The 17,617-nt window shown below is 38.6% G+C and overlaps 1 protein-coding gene across 1 annotated transcript in view; it reads left to right on the forward strand.

Moving 5' to 3' along the window:
* SPAG17 (sperm associated antigen 17) overlaps window positions 1–17,617 on the forward strand; it is a 361,237-nt gene that overhangs the window by 245,604 nt on the left and 98,016 nt on the right. The window contains exons 25-26 of the mRNA XM_004380343.2: window positions 4,390–4,568; window positions 16,144–16,261. Of these exons, the coding sequence (XP_004380400.1) occupies window positions 4,390–4,568; window positions 16,144–16,261 (297 nt within the window). The remainder of the gene's footprint in view (window positions 1–4,389; window positions 4,569–16,143; window positions 16,262–17,617) is intronic.

A 17,617-nucleotide genomic window follows, 5' to 3' on the forward strand; every position in this document is an offset into this window, starting at 1 on the left:
ATTATCTATGTGAGGTCAAATTGACAACAGCAACTCAAAAGGTTTGATGGGAAGCCTAAGGGGAAGTCAGTTGAAGATAATGGTGATGTAATGATTTGGAAAAAGATAGTAAGAATAGCAGCACAACTGGAAGAATGTAATTGATGTCACTGAATTGTACATGTAGAAACTTTTGAAATGGTGTAACTTTGGCTATGTATATTTTCACCAAATAAAAGGTCCTCCGAGGTCTAGATGGGAAAGTGTTGACATGTCGTGGGATTGTTAACCAATGTCATAAAAGAATATGTGTACTGACTGTTTAATGAGAAACTATTTGTTCTGTAAACCTTCATCGAAAGTACAATAAAAAATAAATAAATAAGTTTGTGAGCGGCCATCTAAGATACTCCACTTGTCCCACCTCATCTGGATCAAGGGAGAATGAAGAAAACCAAGGACACAAGGGAAAGATTAGTCCAAAGGTCTAATGAACCACAACTACCACAGCTCCACCCAACTGAGTCCAGCACAACTAGATGTTGCCCGGCTACCACCACCAGCTGCTCTGACAGGAATCACAGTAGAGGACCCTGGACAGAGCTGGAGAAACAGGTAGAACAAAATCCTAACTCACAAAAAAGAACAGACTTGTGGTCCAACAGAGACTGGAGAAACCCTGAGAGTATGGCTGACAGACACACTTTTGACTCAGTTCTGAAGTCAATCCTGAGGTTCACCCTTTAGTCAAAGATTATACAGGACCATAAAACAAAATGAGACTAAATGGGCACGCTACCCCAGGGGCAAGGACGGGAAGGCAGTAGGGGACAGGAAGGCTGGTATCAGGGAACCCAAGGTCGAGAAGGGGAGAGTGTTGATGCTGTGGAGTTGGCAACCAATGTCAAAAAACAATATGTGTATTAATTGTTTAATGAGAAACTAATTTGCTCTGTAAACTTTCATCTAAAGTACAATTAAAAAAAAAAAAAAGTCCAAGCAAGAGATAATGGGATCCTGAATTCTGGGAAGATAGCAGTATGAGCAGGTCTAACCTTCCCATGTAAACACCAAGAAAAGTAGCTACAAATATGTAATCTCAACACTGTAGAATCTCTGAAAATTAGAGGATTGCAGAAACTAACTACACAATGACACAAGAAAAAAGGTGACTTTTAATCAGTAGGAAAACTTCTTTTTCTTCTGCTTCTCTTCACCTTCCCAGCATGGCAGCTGGGTGGCTAGATCTAACAGACATATATAGAGCACTCCACTCAACAACGGCACAGTACACATTCTTCTTCAGGGCACATGGATCATTCTCCAGGATAGATCATATGCTATGTCACACACACACACAAAAATCTCTAACGATAATGGAATGAACTAAAAATTAATAACAGAGGGAAACTGGAAAATGCACAAATATGTGGCAATTAAAAACGTACTATGAAACAACCAATGGTCTTAGGAAAAATCAAGAGAGACATCAGAAAATACTTAGAATTGAATGAAAATGAAATCATGTCATACAAAGAATGCAGCAAATGCAGTGCTCAGAGAGAAGTTCATAGCAATAAATACCTACATTAAAAAGAAGAAAGATATCAAATCAATACATTGCAACTCGAGGAACTAGAATAAGAAGAGAAAACCAAGCACTAGCATTAAGAAGGCTATGGTCAATAATAAAAAAAAGAAAAGAACGCAACAGGTGTTGATGAGGATGTGGAGAAATTGGAACACTCGTCCATTGTTAGTGTGATTGTAAAATAGTGCAACCACTGTGGAAAACAGTTTGGTGATTCCTCAAAAACTTAAATCTAGAATTATAATGGAGGCCTGGTGGTGCAGTGGCTTGACTGCTAACCAAAAAGTGGGCAGTTCAAATCCATCAGCTGCTCCTTGGAAACCCTATGGGGCAGTTCTACTCTGTCATATAGGGTTGTATGAGTATGATCCAGCAATTCCACTGCTAGGTATATACTCAAAATAATTGAAAGCAGGAATGCAAACAGATACTTTTACATAAATGTTCATTCCAACAGTGCTCACAATAGCCAAAAGGTGAAAACAACCAAAATATCTATCAACAAATGAATGGATAAACAAAATGTGGTACATAGATACAATGGAATATTTCTCAGTCATAAAGAGAAATGGAGTCCTGATACATGCTACAACATGAATAAACCTTGAAGACATTATGCTGAGTGAAATAAGTCAGTCACAAAAGGACAAATATTGTACAATCCCACTTACATGAAATATCTAGGATAGGCAATTGTGTAAAGACCAAAGTTTGTTAGTGGTTACCATGGATGGGAGGGAAGTGAAAAGGGGGGTCATTGTTTAAGGGGACACTGAACTTTTGTTAAGTGTGATGGAAAAATTTGGAAATGAATCGTAGTGATGGTTGCATAACATGATAAACATAATCACTGAATTGTACACATAGAAAAGGTTGAAATGGCAAATGTTTTGTTTTATATGTATATATAATATATATATATGTGTGTGTGTGTGTGTGTGTGTGTGTGTGTATTTTTTTGTTTTACAGAAATAAAAAGAGAAGGATAATGGGAGCCTGAGTTAAGGTTCTGGGAAGAGAGGCATGATTTTGAAGAAGGGCCTGAGGGCTTGGTGACTGATTGAATGTGTAGAGTGAGTTCTGAAAAGAGAAAGACAGAAAGTATGATGTCTCAGTATCTAACTTGGGTAACAGGGTTCATGATTAGTCATGGCATTACTGATATTGGGACATAGGAGGGCTAACCTGCTTTAGGAGAGGAGAGACTTATTGAGCTTGAAATGTCTCTCCAGTGCAACCAGGAGGAGCTGTCTAAAAGCAGTTAAAAATATGAATCTGAAGCTGAAAAAAGAGGCTAAGCTTTAAAAAGTAAATTTTAGAGTCATTAGCATCTAGATGACAGTTGGAGGCTTAGTAGTGAATGAGATCACCCAGATCTAATGTGTGTGTGTGTGTGTGTGTGTGTGTGTGTGTGTGTGTGTGTGTTAAAGATTGTCAGCCCTGGCTATGTGTCATGGTCATCTGTGGTGTTTATAAATATAAACAGCTCGACCTCATCCATGTCTGATTCAGTAGGTCAAGGTGGGGGTGACCTTTTTTTTTTTTAATTCTATGAGTAATTACTATGGGAAGCCATGGTTGAGAATATCTGTTGTGTAATTGTAAGAGAAAAACCCGAGGACCTATCAACCTTTAAGGGGTTGACAAAAGATGAAGAGCTTAAAGGAGACTGAGAAAAATTGGCCAGAAAGTTAAGAGGAAATCCAGATGGGAGTAGTGTCCTGGAACCCAGAGGAAAATAGCTGATAAGACATAAGGGATGCTCAGAAGTTCCTGATATAGTTCCCTGCAGACCAGCTCTGCTTTTAGAAGTTGGACAATTCTTTAAAACCTAGCAGAAAATTGATCTTCTACAATGAAACTTCTTTTATCATTTCAGCCAGAAGTAATTTCTTTTTGGAATTTCCTTGTTTATGGCTATTAGATTGTTCCTATTTAATATACCCTTGCATTGAAGCTGAGGGCAGATCTGATTTAGATGATTTTAAGACTCTTCAAGGTCCTTTACATATATATTCTTTCATTATTGCCTGCGGCTTCAAACATTTTGCATATTATAGTCCCTTAATAAAGGAGCTAGGTGGCACAAGTAGTTTGCAATGGGTTGCTAACCTAAAGGTTGGCAGTTTGAACTCACCTGGTGGCTCCACAGAAGAAAGGCCTGGTGAGCTGCTTCTGTAAAGATTACAGCCAAGAAAACCCTATGGGGCAGTTTTACTCTGTCACACACAGGGTAGCCATGGATAGGGAGCTGACTCAACAGGAACTAACAACAGGCCCTCAATAAATATTTCTCAAGTGAATGAATTAATGTTTACTGACCTATCATTAAGAGTTTACAGTCCAGATGGAGAGGCAAGAACATGTGAAATAATGACTCAGTTAAGTATTTCAAAGTATTACCCACTATCATCGAGTCCATTCCGACTCATAGCAACCCTATGCGACAGAGTAGAACTGCCCCATAGAGTTTCCAAGGCTGTAATCTTTACGAAGCTGACTGCCACATCTTTCTGCTATGGAGTGGCTGGTGGGTTTGAACCACCAACCTTTGGATAGCAGCTGAGCACTTCAACCACTGTGCCACCAGGGTTCCATATCAAAGTATTAAGTACTCCATATTTTCTAAGTACAATTTTTTTATAAAGACATTTTCAAATCCAATTTACTACCCTTGGAATCTATCCAGCTGATAATCAGATTAGATTTAGCAAGGTAAAAATTATTGCTAACTTAGAAAATTTTTGTAATGTACATTTTGTTTAACAAACATATCAAATATGAATGTTTCATTTACTTGTTTTCCCTTTTATTTACAGAGGATAAAGACCATAACTTGGAAACAATGTTGAATATCCCTTCAGCACTTACTCCAACAACCATTCCTGTTATAGTGACTATTCCTCAAGGCAAAGTAAAAGGAGGGAAAACAAAAGGCAAAGAAAAACCCAAAGAATCCATTAAAGAAGAGGAGCACCCAAAAGAAGAAGAGAAAAAGGTAAATGAACCTTGCCATGGATTCCCAAACTGTTTCTTCGTCAAGGTTAATTAACTCTTTAAAATTCTTGAGTTAGGTCAATAGTGTTATTACAGTGCATTTTAATTGGTGCTCATGCGTTTTATTGTACAGATACATTAACATTCTTCCTGTTTTCAACTTTGAACCGACAAAAAGAGATTTGGATGCTGAAGTTGGATTCCCACTCCAGGAAACACTGTCATGTGTAAACTGTTTCAGGTCATTCATTTTAAGCTCAGAACGACTAGTTCAGTATTTTTTCTACCCTGGTTCTTGGTTATTCTTAGCTTTTGGTTGGTTCAGTTTCCACCATTCCTTACTTTTAAACTTTATTTAGCTTGAGATAACAACTGGAAGAGGATATTCTATAACTAAACAATGGATACTTCTATTTGGTAGATTTGGCAGACTTTGATAGATATTAATGTGCTGAGAATCCAGCAAGACTCAGAGGCAGCCAGTCCAACTTCCCTTTATGGTTAAAGATCATTCCACCTTCTGTCCCCAAACCTCCATACACACACACACACACACACAAACACGGGCTTTGACTAAACATTTTTCTAAGAGAGAAAACACAGATCAAAAGATGACTCTAAAAGAAGGACAAGAAGGAAACGACTGATCGAATCTTGTACAAGTACAAATACTTGACTTTTAATTAGAAGGAAAAAAAACGTGTTAGAAAGTGCTCACGAAATTGTATTTTAGACTCTGGCCCTTTCAGTTAGGTGTTTAAATGCTACTCAGCCTCAGCACAGTGTTTACTTGACTATACTAGATAAGTTTCCCCATGTCAGCTCACTTGACCCTTGTTAAGTAAAAATGTTCAAGTGCTGAACAGAGTGATTCCAGGTAATTCCTTTAAAGCTAATTTGGCTGAAAGCAATTTGGTAGCAAACCAACTAGTTGACCCAGCACATTTTAAAACTGATGATAACGGGAGGGTGGAGAAATGATTACTGGTTTTGTATGTAATGAGATTTGACATGACAGTTTTGTATCTTTGAGCATTTGTGTTCATTTTACAGAATTTCCGCTTGATTTTTCTACTTAATTTTGCTTTGTGTTTTTAATTTATTTTCACCTAATTATTCATATTCTTCCTCTGTTAGTGACCAAAAAAAAAAAAAAATCAGAACAACCTAAGTGATCAATAATAGAAGATTTGTTAGAATAAACTAAGTGTCCAGGAATGGGGGATCAGTTGGAACAATTTTAGTGGCTAACAAAAGACAACCGATTGGAAAAACTGAGATGATTATCAATAGGGGATTGGTTAGAAGTAACTGAATAACTTTCATTCTTTTTTGTTTTTTTAACAGCTTTATTTAAATATAATTTATATAAAACCAATTTAAATTTGTTTGGCTTTTAGAATATTTCAGAGGTGGGCAACTATCACCCCCTCAAAAAACCCCAGGCCCATTAGCAGTTATTCTTCATCTTCTCTGGCCCTAGGCAACCACTAATCTACAGTCTCAATGTATTTGCCTGTTCTGGCCATTTCATGTAAATGGAATCATAAAATATGCAGTCATTCATTACTGGCATCTATGTCCATTATTTTATTATTATTATTATTCTTGTACTTTAGATGAAGGTTTACAGAGCAAATCAGTTTTTCATTAAACAATTAATACACATATTGTTTTGTGACATTAGTTGCCAAACCCATGACATGTCAACACTCTCTCTTCCTCTAACTTGGGTTCCCTGTTACCAGCTTTTGTGTCCCCTCCTGCCTTCTCGTCCTTGCCCCTAGGCTGGTGTGCCCATTTAGTCTTGTTTTATTTTATGGGCCTCTCTAATTTTTGGCTGAAGGGTGAACCTCAGGAATGACTTCAGTACTGAGTCAAAAGGGTGTCTGGAGGCCATACTCTCAGGGTTTCTCCAGTCTCTGTCAGGCCAGTAAGTCTGGTCTATTTTTGTGAGTTAAAATTTTGTTCTACATTTTTCTCCAGCTCTGTCTGGGATCCTCTATTGTGATCCCTGTCACAGCTGTCAGTGAGTGTAGCTGGGCACCATCTAGTTGTGCTGAACTCAGTCTGGTGGAGGCCATGGTAGTTGTGCTTCATTAGTCCTTTGGACAAATCTTTCCCTTATGTCTTTGGTTTTCTTCATTCTCCCTTGCTCCCGAGGGGGTGGGACCAAGGGAGTATCTTAGATGGCCACTCACAAGCTTTTAAGACCACAGACACTACTCACCAAAGTAGGATGTAGAATATTTTCCTTATAAACTATGTTATGCTAATTGAGCTAGGTGTCCCCTGAGACCATGGTCCCCAGCCCTCAGCCCAGTAATTCAGTCCCTCATAACTATCTTCTTTTTTTTTTAGTACTTTAGATGAAGATTTGCAGAACAAACTAATTTCTCATTAAACAGTTAGTACACATATTGTTTTATGACATTGGTTAACAACCCCACGACATGTCAACACTATCCCTTCTCGACCTTGGGTTCCCTATTACCAGCTTTCCTGCCCCGTCCTGCCTTCTAGTCCTTGTCCCTGGACTGTTGTGCCCCTTTAGTCTCGTTTTGTTTTATGGGCCTGTCTAATCTTTGGCTGAAGGATGAACCTCAAGACTGATTCATTACTGAGCTAAAAGGGTGTCCAGGGGCCATTCTCTCGGGGTTTCTCCAGTCTCTGTCAGGCCAGTAAGTCTGGTCTTTTTTTGTGAGTTAGAATTTTCTTCTGCATTTTTCTCCAGCTCAGTCCAGAACCCTCTATTGTGATCCCTGTCAGAGCAGTCAGTGGTGGTAGCTGGGCACCATCTAGTTGTACTGGATTCAGTCTGGTGGAGGCCATGGTAGTTGTGGTCCATTAGTCCTTTGAATTAATCTTTCTCTTGTATCTTGTTTCCTTCATTCTCCCTTGCTCCCAAAAGAGTGAGACCAGTGAAGTATCTTAGATGGCTGCTCACAAGCTTTTAAGATACCAGACGCTACTCACCAAGGTAGAATGTAGAACATTGCCTTTATAAACTGTGTTATGCCAATTGAGCTAGTTGGTCCCCGAGACCATGGTCCCCACAACCTTCCACCCAGCAATTCAGTCCCTCAGGGAGTTGGGATGTGTCTATGGAGCTTCCATGACCTTGCCTTGTACAAGTTGTGCTGGCTTCCACAGTATTGTGTACTTTCTTACCCTTCACCAAAGTTATCACTTATGTACTATTTAGTGTTTACCACTGCACACCCCTCCCTTGTAAGATTCTTTCTTTGTGTGTGTGAACTTTCTCATGAGTTTTTACAGTAGTGGTCTCATACAATATTTGTCCTTTTATGATTGACTTATTTCACTCAGCATAATGCCTTCCAGATTCATCTATATTATGAGATGCTTCGCAGATTCATCATTGCATAATACTCGATTGTGTTTACGTACCATAGTTTGTTTATCCGTTCATCTGTTGATGAGCATCTTGGCTGTTTCCTTCTTTTTGCTATTGTGAACAGCGCTGCAATGAACATGGGTGTGCATATGTCTATTCGTGTGAAGACTCTTATTTCTCTAGGATATGTTCCTAGCAGTGGGATTGCTAGATCATATGGTGTTTCCATTTCTAGCTTTCTAAGGAAGCACCATATCATTTCCCAAAATGGTTGTGCAATTTTTCATTCCCACCAGCAGTGCATAAGAGTTCCGATCTCCCCCCACCCTTGCCAACATTTATTATTTTCAGTTTTTGTTTTTTTTAATTAGTGCCAGTAATGCCTGGGTAAGATAGTATCTCATTGTGGTTTTGATTTGCATTTCTCTAATGACTAGTAATCGTGAGCATTACCTCATGTGAGTGTTGGGCACTTGAATGTCTTCTTTGGTGAAGTGTCTGTTCATTTCCTTTGCCTATTTTTTAATTGGATTATTTGTCTTTTTGTTGTAGAGGTGTTGGATTTTCTTGTAGATTTTAGAAATGAGACCTTTGTCTGATTCGTAATGGCCAAAATTTTTTTTCCCAGTCTGTAGGTTCTCCCCTTACTCTTTTGGTGAAGTCTTTTGATGAGCATATGTGTTTAATTTTTAGAAGATCCCAGTTATCTAGCTTATCTTCTGGAGTTTGTGTGTTGTTGTTATGGATTGTATCCTGTTAATGCTGTGTATTAGGGCCTCTAGCATTGATCTTGTTTTTTTTGTTTTTCCTATGAACTTCATAGTTTTTGGTTTTATATTTAGGTCTTTGGTCCATTTTGAATTAGTTTTTGTATATGGTGTGAGGTATGGGTCCTGTTTCATTTTTATGCAGATGCATATCCAGTTTTGCCAGCACCATTTGTTAAGAAGGCTGTCTTTTCCCCATTTGATGGACTTTGGGTCCTTGTTGAAGATCAGGTGACCATAGGTAGATGGATTTACATCTGAGTTCTCAATTCTGTTCCATTAGTCAATTATCTGTCGTTGTACCAGTACCAGGCTGTTTTGACTACCGTAGCTGTATAGTAGGTTCTGAGGTCAGGTATAGCAAGTCCTCCTACTTTATTCTTCTTATTCAGTAGTGCTTTACTTACCTGGGGCTTCTTCCCTTTTCATATAAAGTTAATGATTAGTTTTCCCATCTCTTTAAAGAACGTTGTTGGTATTTGGATCAGGATTGCAATGTATTTGTAAATTGCTTTGGGTAGAATTGTCATTTTCACAATGAGTCTACCTATGCTTAAGCATGATATGTTTTTCCATTTATGTAGATCTCTTTTGGTTTCTTGCAGTAGTTTTTTGTAGTTTTCTTTGTATAGGTCTTTTACATCCCTGGTTAGATTTATTCCTAAGTATTTTATTTTTTTTAGGGGCTATTATAAATGGTATTGTTTTCCTGATTTCCTTTTCATCATTCTCTTTATTGGTGTGTAGGAACCCGAGTGATTTTTGTGTGTTTCTCTCGTGTCCTGTTACTCTGCTGAATCTTTCTATTAGTTCCAGTAGGTTTCTAGAGGAGTCTTTTGGGTTTTCTATGTATAGTATCATATCATCTGCAAACAGGGACAATTTAACTTCTTCATTACCAATTTGGATACCCTTTATTTCTTTTTCTTGCCTTATTGGTCTATCTAGGACTTCCAGCACAATGTTAAATAGAAGTGGAGATAAAGGGCATCTTTGTCTTGTTCCTGTTCTCAAGGGGAATGTTATCAGCCTCTCTCCATTAAGCATGATGTTGGCAGTTGGTTTTATATAGATGCTCTTTATTATGTTGACAAATTTCCCTTCTATGCATATTTTATTGAGAGTTTTTATCAGGAATGGGTGTTGGACTTTGTTCAATGCCTTTTCTGCATCAGTTGAGATGATCATGTGATTCTTTTCTTTCCTTTTATTTATGTGGTGGATTATGTTGATTGATTTTCTAATGTTGAACCATCCTTGCATACCTGGTATGAATCCTACTTGGTAGTGGTATATTTTTTTTTTATATGATGCTGAATTCTATTGGCTGGAATTTTGTTGAGAATTTTTGCATCTATATTCATGAGAGATATTGGTCTATAATTTTCTTTTTTTGTGACGTCTTTGCCTGGTTTTGGTATCAGAGTTTTGCTGGCTTCATAGAATAAATTTTGAAGTGTCACTTCCTTTTCTATGTTCTGAAATAGTTTGAGTAGTACTGGTGTAAGCTCTTCTCTGAATATTTGGTAGAACTCTCCAGTGAAGCCATCTGGGCCAGGGCTTTTTTTTGTTGGGAGTTTTTTATTACCTTTTCAGCCTCTTCTCTTGTTATAAATCTGTTTAGATTTTCAACATCACTTTGTTGTAGTCTGGGTAGATAGTGTGTTTCTAGAAATTTGTCTATTTCCTCTAGGTTTTCAAATTTGTTGGACTATAGTTTGTCATAATACCCTGTTATGATTCTTTTTATTTCAGTTGGGTCTGTTGTAATGTTTCGCATTTCATTTCTTATTTGGATTATTTACGTCCTCTTTTGTTTTTCTTTTGTCAGTTTGGCCAATGGTTTGTCAATTTTGTTGATCCTTCCCAAGAACCAACTTTTGGTTTTGTTGATTCTTTCTATTCTCTATTTGATTTATTTTTGCTCTGATTTTTATTATTTCCTTTCTTCTGGTGGCTGCCGGCTTTTTTTGCTATTGTCTTTTTATTAGTTCGAGTTATATAGTTAATGTTTTGATTTTGTCCCTTTCTTCTTTTTTGATGTGTGCAACTATTGCTATAAATTGTCCTCTGAGGACTGCCTTTGCTGTGTCCCAAAGGTTTTGGTATGATGTGTTTTCATTCTGGTTTGATTCTTGGAATTTTATGAGTCCATCTCTGATTTTATTACCCAATGGTTTGTAAGCAGGGTGTTGTTCAGTTTCCACATAATTGAGATTTTTTCCTTGCTCTTCCTGTTGTTAATTTCTGCCTTGATGGTGTTGTGGTCAGAGAATATACTTTGTATTATGTCAGTGTTTTGGATTTTGTTGAGGGTTGCTCTGTGACGTAAGATGTGATCTACTCTGGAGAACGTTCCATGTGCATTGGAAAAGAATGTGTACTTTTCAGCTGTTGGGTGGAGTGTTTTAAGTCTATGAAGTCAAGTTGACTGATTGTGTCTTTTAGATCTTCTGTATCTTTGTTGAGTTTCTTTCTAGATGTTCTGTCTTTTACCAAGAGTGGTGTGTTGAAGTCTCCAACTATTATTGTGGAACTGTGAATTTCTCTTTTCAGTGTTGTTAGAGTTTGTTTTATTTATTTTGGAGCCTTGTCATTGTGTGCATAGATGTTTATTATGGTTATGTCTTCATGATGACTCCTCCTTTTAATCATTATATAGTGTCCTTCTTTGTCTTTTATGTTTGATTTTGGTTTAAAGTCTATTTTATCTATGATTAGTATTGCCACTCCTGCTCTTTTTTGGTAGCTGTTTGCTTGATATATGTTTTCCATCCTTTGATTTTTAATAAATTTATGTCTTTGTTTCTAAGGTGTGTCTCTTGTAGACAGCATATTGATGGATCCTGTTTTTTTATCCATTCTGTCACTCTGTCTCTTTGTGGATGCATTTAGGCCATTTACATTCAGTGTTATTATTGATAGGTGTGAGTTTATTGCTGTCATTTTGTACTGCTTTTTTTTTGTGGTGCTGACGTTTTCTTTGTTCCTCTTACTCTCCTGTGCTGAATTCCTTTTGTTTGTGGGGTTTTTTTTCATTTCTTGTTTTTGTAGATTTTGTTTTAAATGAGACTTTATGTTTTTCTTCTTTATTTTGATGAGTAGTTTTGTTAACTTTCTTTGCAGTTACCTTGAAATTTACCTAGTCTTCCTAGGTTTGATCCAGGCTATTATTACTTGTTATCACCTTGCCTTCCTGTCCATTAGAAAGTTCTATACCTACACCATTTATTCCCTCTTTTATTGTTCTAATGTTGTCATCATTTACGGATTAACCTTTCTGGTTCCCTGTTCTAATTCTTTTTATTTTGGATATTACTTAAGAGTTCATTTCCTAGGCTGGCATGTAGCTGGTACCATCTTGCTTCCTAGATTCAGGTTGTGGTCTGATGTTGTTTGTTCTCAGACCTAAGGACTCAGTTTAACAATTCTTGTAAATTTGGTTTGGTTGTTACATAATCCCTTAATTTCTGTTTATTTGTGAATGTGCTAATTTCACCATCCTATTTGAATGAGAGTGTTGCAGGATATATTCTTTTTGGCTGGCAATTTTTTTCTTTCAAGGTTTTATATATGTCATCCCATTCCCTTTTTGTCGGCATGGTTTCTGCCGAATAATCCAAGTTTAGTCTTATTGTTTCTTCTCTGTATGTGATTTTTTGTTTTTTTCGAGCTGCTCTCAGGATTCTTTGTTTGTCTTTGGTTTTAGTGAGTGTGATTATGATATGCCTTGGTGATTTTCTTTTGGGGTCTATATTATATGGGGTTCATTGAGCTTCTTGGACGGTCAGCTTTTCATATTTCATGATATTGGTGGGGAAGTTTTTTGTCAGCAATTCTTCAATGATCCTGTCTGTGTTTTCTGTTTGCTCCCCCTGATCTGTAACTCCAATCACTCAAAAACTTTTGCTTTTGATATTATCCTACATAATTCTCAGGGTTTCTTCAATTTTCTTTGTTCTTTTTTCTGGGTTTTCCTCTAACAGAGTTGTATCCAAGTATTTGCCTTCCATTTTGCTGATCCTGTCTTCCATTGTTTCAGACCTGCTCCTCAGACCTTCAATGACACCTGTCCTTTTCTGAAATCTTGTTGTTTATCTTTTGGATTCTAATTGTCGTTTTTGTATGATTTCTAGTTGTGATTTATTTTGGCATTTTGTTCCTGTATTATTTTCCTGAATTCTTCCTTTTTTTTTTTTTTTGTCAGTGTTTTCCATGAATTTATCGGCCTATTCCATGAATTTATCTAGTTTTTCCTCTGTTTTGTTTACTTTTTGCTTCAATTCTTGGATAGCACTGAATTCCCTATCAGGTAGTTCTAGTGCCTTTTCTTCTACTGGAAAGCCATCTGGTGTTTTATTTTGGATGCCTACTGAAACCATCCTGTCCTGTTTTTTTATGTTTTGATATTGTCTGCTGTCTTCGGGACATTCAGTAGTTATTTTCTTTGTTTATTGATTTTAGATTTGTTTGTTTCATCATATTTTTTTGCTTTATTTGGTTACGTCTAAGCAGGCGGTCTATGTGTTTTTGTTGTTTGCTTGCTTGTGGGCACGAAACTTTTTACCTCCTTTCCAATGGGCAGAGCCAGTCACTCAGGTATGGTACAGCAGGGCAGGTCCAGCTGAAGGGGAGTTGCTGGGATGGGTTGTTTGTGGCATGCACTACAGCCAGCAAGGCAGGCTGGGAATCAGTGCAGGGCAGGATCCAATAGGCTGTGCCTGTGCTGCTCAGGGGTGTGACATTCAGCACCTGGTGCAGGTAGGCAAGAAGGAAGGGGGAGATTGTGATGTGTGGAGCTAAGATGGGTATGGGAAAGAGGACAGAGAGTAGAGAGAAACAGAAGCCGAAAACAAACAAACAAAGAAGTATGCTAAGGGAGCTTGTCATCGGAGTGGAGAGATGAAGAACCATGAAATGGAGAAAAAAAGAAGAAAAAGGGAAAAAGAAAATAAATAAATTATTTAAAATTAGTAAACAAGAAAAATCCCCAGGAATCCCACCAGTGTGGCTCCAAAGTCCAGGGAAGTGGCTCCCAGGCTGTGAAGTACAGCCTGGTAGGAATGGGCATAAAAGTCACACAGCACCAGGTATTCAGGAGACCCGAAGAGAAGGTAAGTATAGAAAGATGAGAAAATACAAAATGAAGAAAGACAGAAAGGAAAGAAAATGAAAAAAAAAAGAAAAAAAATAATGCCCCTGGGGTCCCACTGTGCAGCTCCGCAGACTCGGAAGTAGCTCCTAAGTCGCACAGTATAGCCTGGCTAGAAGGGTCTCCCAAGCGAAGGAAAGAAAAAACAAACAAAAAGAACAATTCAAAACAAAAATAAAGAAAGAAAGAAGAGAAAGCCCCGGGGATCCCACCAACATGGCTGTGCAGGCTGGGAAGCAGTTCCACAGTTGAGCGACACTTCACAGTCTTTCAAGAAGAAGGAAAGATGGCCCACGGAGCCAGGTGTTTGAGAGAAAGGAGGGGGAGGTGGTGAGAGGTACAGAAGAAATCAAAAGAAGTGGGAAAAAGCAACACCAGCAGCCAACAAATGGCACTCAGGGAGCTGGCCAGTGCGGGCGGGAGGAAGCCAAGAAGCACTGGGGTGAAGCCGGTGCTTCCCAGACTGTGGCCGCAGGAAGCAGAGGAGGCCGAGTTGGGGTGAAGAAGGGTAGGGGATGGGAAAGCGTATATTGCTGGTTACTGGTTGTTCTGTCTCCTGCTAGAAGCTCTGTGAAGCTGCTTTCCCGTACTCCCTGTTCACCCATCTCCAATAGGAGTACAAGATGGCGGATCCGTGCTGCATTAGTTAATAAGGGACCTCTGCACATATCTCTCCTCACTTTCTGTTCTCTGTCAGTTTCTTATCCCATTCAGTCCTTGGCTGTGTTCTTTATCTCTTCATTTGATGCTTAGGGGTTTCAGGATGGCCGTTTTCTCTGTTTGGCTTGGTTTTTCAGATCTTTGCTATTGGGGGCAGCTTGATGCTTCTGTCTATAGTGCCATGTTGACCAGAAACTGATGTGAATCTTGGTTAGGTAATATGTTAGTAGGTCCTTCCCCAATGTCATGGATTGAATTGTGTCCCCCAAAAATATGTGTATCAATTTGGCTAACCCATGATTCCCAGTATTGGGTGAAGAATGGTGGGGAATGGGAAAGTGTATATTGCTGGTTACCAGTTGTTCTGTCTCCTACTGGGAGCTCCGTGAAGCTTCTTTCCAGTACTCCCTGTCCACAGATCTCTGACGTGGGTGTTGCAAATCCAAGCGGCAGGGACCCTGCACTTCCCGGCCAGCTGAGCTACTGCGGCCAGCTATGAAGCAGCAGAGGTTGAGCAGGTGTAAGAAGGATTGGTGGTTACAGGGTGCTCTGTCTCCTGCTGGGGGCCCCGTGAAGCTGCTTTCCCGTACTCCCTGTCCGCCAATCTCCAACAGGTGTCCAAGATGGCAAATCCGTGCTGTGTTAGCTGATAGGGACCTCTGCACTTATCTCTCCTTGCTCTCTGTTCTCTGTCAGTTTCTTACTCCATTCAGTGCTTGGCTGAGTTCTTTATCTCTTCATTTGACACTTAGGGTTCCAGGATGGACGTTTGTCTCTGTTTTACTTAGTTTTTTGGTCTTTGCTGTGGAGAGACAGCATGGTGTTTCTGTTTATAGCACCATGTTATAAGTTTCATTCTTGAGTACACATAACCAACAAGGATTCAGGCATAGTTGGCACAAAATTAATTAGAATAATTAAACCCACTGCTAGCAAGTCGATTCTGACTCATAGTGACCCTATAGGACAAAGCAGAACTGTCCCGTAGGGTTTCCAAGGCTTTAATTCCATGGAGTGGCTGGTGGGTTCAAACCACCGACCTTTTTGGCTAGCAGCTGAGTGCTTTCTTAGACACACCCAAATCCTCATTAATTTATAAATCATTTCTTTTATTGTGTTTTTTCTTTTCTTTTATTGTTTTTACTTACTACAAAAGCAATATATGCTCATTGCAGAAAAATAAGGACACATATCTTAATAGTATAATATCTCTAGCATCTAAGTGTAAGAATTACACAAAGAAGGCAATGGGATGTTGTTTTCCTGTGTACCCTACCCTTAAACTTAGACATCTGATTAAAGACATCTTTAAAGGCCCAGTTCAAGCCCCAGCTCCACCTTGAATCCTTTCTTAATTATTCGCGTCAACTTCATATCTCCCTTTTCTGAGGAAAGATGTGCCGACTATCGGTACCATTATTTAACTTTAGTTTCGCATGTCTGTGTTTCATTCTACAAGTAGAATATAAACTGCACAAAAGCAGAGATGCATGCATCCTTGTAGGCTGCATTGCAGGGCCCACCTTGCCCTGGGCAAGTCACATCCTAAACACTCAGCAAGTGTTCAGTCAAAATAAATCAAAAACTCATTTAGAAAACAAGAAGCAATTATTCACATGCTAACTTATTTATTTTACAGGAAGAAGTAGAACCAGAATCTGTTGTACAAGAGACTGTTTATGTTCCCACCTTCCAAAACCTAAATGTGTCTTGCCCAAATGGGCTCCTATTGACCTTCATTGGGCAAGAGTCTGCGGGTAAGTGCTAGCTGGGATGGAGCGGAAAGGAAGGGGGCAAAAAATTTAGAAACCAGTTAAATAACCATAGAAAAGTATGTACCAGTTAAACATATTTGTTGTTCATAATGAACAATAAGGTTATTTTTAAATAATTATTTTTAATAATTATAATAACTACCATATTTTGAGCACTTATTATATGCCAGTCACTATTTTGAGTTCTTAATACACATATCAAAAATAATAATAATAATAACAAAGTACAAATACTATGAGCTAGGTATAAATAGCTCCATTTTACAAAATAAAGAACTTGAGGCTTTAAGAGGTTCAGTAACTTGCCCAAGGTCACCCAGCTCCTAGGTGGCAGAGCTAAGATTTAGTGCTCTTAACAACAGTGTTCAGCCCTGTCTTCCTATCTCTACAAGAGCTACAGATACTGTACTTTGTAAATCTGATCAAAACAAAAGACAGTGAGCACGAAGAAGATATAGACAAATGCAGGTTAAATGGATGAAGAAAACCCAAATTGGTCGTCATTTCCAGATGTAAGTATATAATTTTATACCGTTACTTCTGTTGCTTCTGCATATGGCTACTGACCTTTTATTGTTGTTGTTAGCTGCCTTAGAGTTGGCCCCCCAATTCAAGGCAACCCCATGCAAAACAAAACAAAACACCACCTGGTCCTGTGCCATTCCCAGGATCAGTTGCAGATCAGACTGTTTTGATTTCGTAGGGTTTCCATTTGCTGGTTTTCAGAAGTAGATATCCAGGCCTCTCTTTCTAGACTGTCTTCTGGAAGCTCCACTGAAACCTTTTCACCATCATAGCAACGTGCATGCCTCCACTGATAGACGGGTAGTGGCTGGGCAAGAGGTGCATTGCCCAGGAGTTGAACCCACATCTCCCTCATGGGAGGTGAGAATTCTACTACTGAACCATCATTGCCCCATCCTAACCTAGTAAGCTATATAAATAAGCACAAGTGGAACTTCTTTAACTAAGCTAATAGGACATCCATATTGGTGATTGAATCTGAATGTCATTTAAATGGAGACCCTCTGTTGCAGTTGAAGTGAAAGATGCAACAAACAAAGCACTAAATCAGAACTCAAGTTCTAAAGCTGGCTCTGGCATAAACTAACAATATTGCCTTTAAAAGTTACTTACTGTCTCTGGACCAAGTTTCCTCATCTGATAAGTGCTAGCTTATATAAATGTATCCCAATATTTTTCCAAAACATGTATCCTCTTTGTTATGATTCGCTAATTTCACCGTATTTGAAGAGAGTGTGCCCATAAAAAACAAAACAAAACACTGTGCCTATTTAAAAATAGTTTCTTGGAGGACTCCGGCAAGATGGCGGTCTA

The sequence above is a fragment of the Trichechus manatus genome, unplaced genomic scaffold (genome assembly GCF_000243295.1).
Source record: "Trichechus manatus latirostris isolate Lorelei unplaced genomic scaffold, TriManLat1.0 scaffold00073, whole genome shotgun sequence".
Classification (NCBI taxonomy): Eukaryota; Metazoa; Chordata; class Mammalia; order Sirenia; family Trichechidae; genus Trichechus; species Trichechus manatus.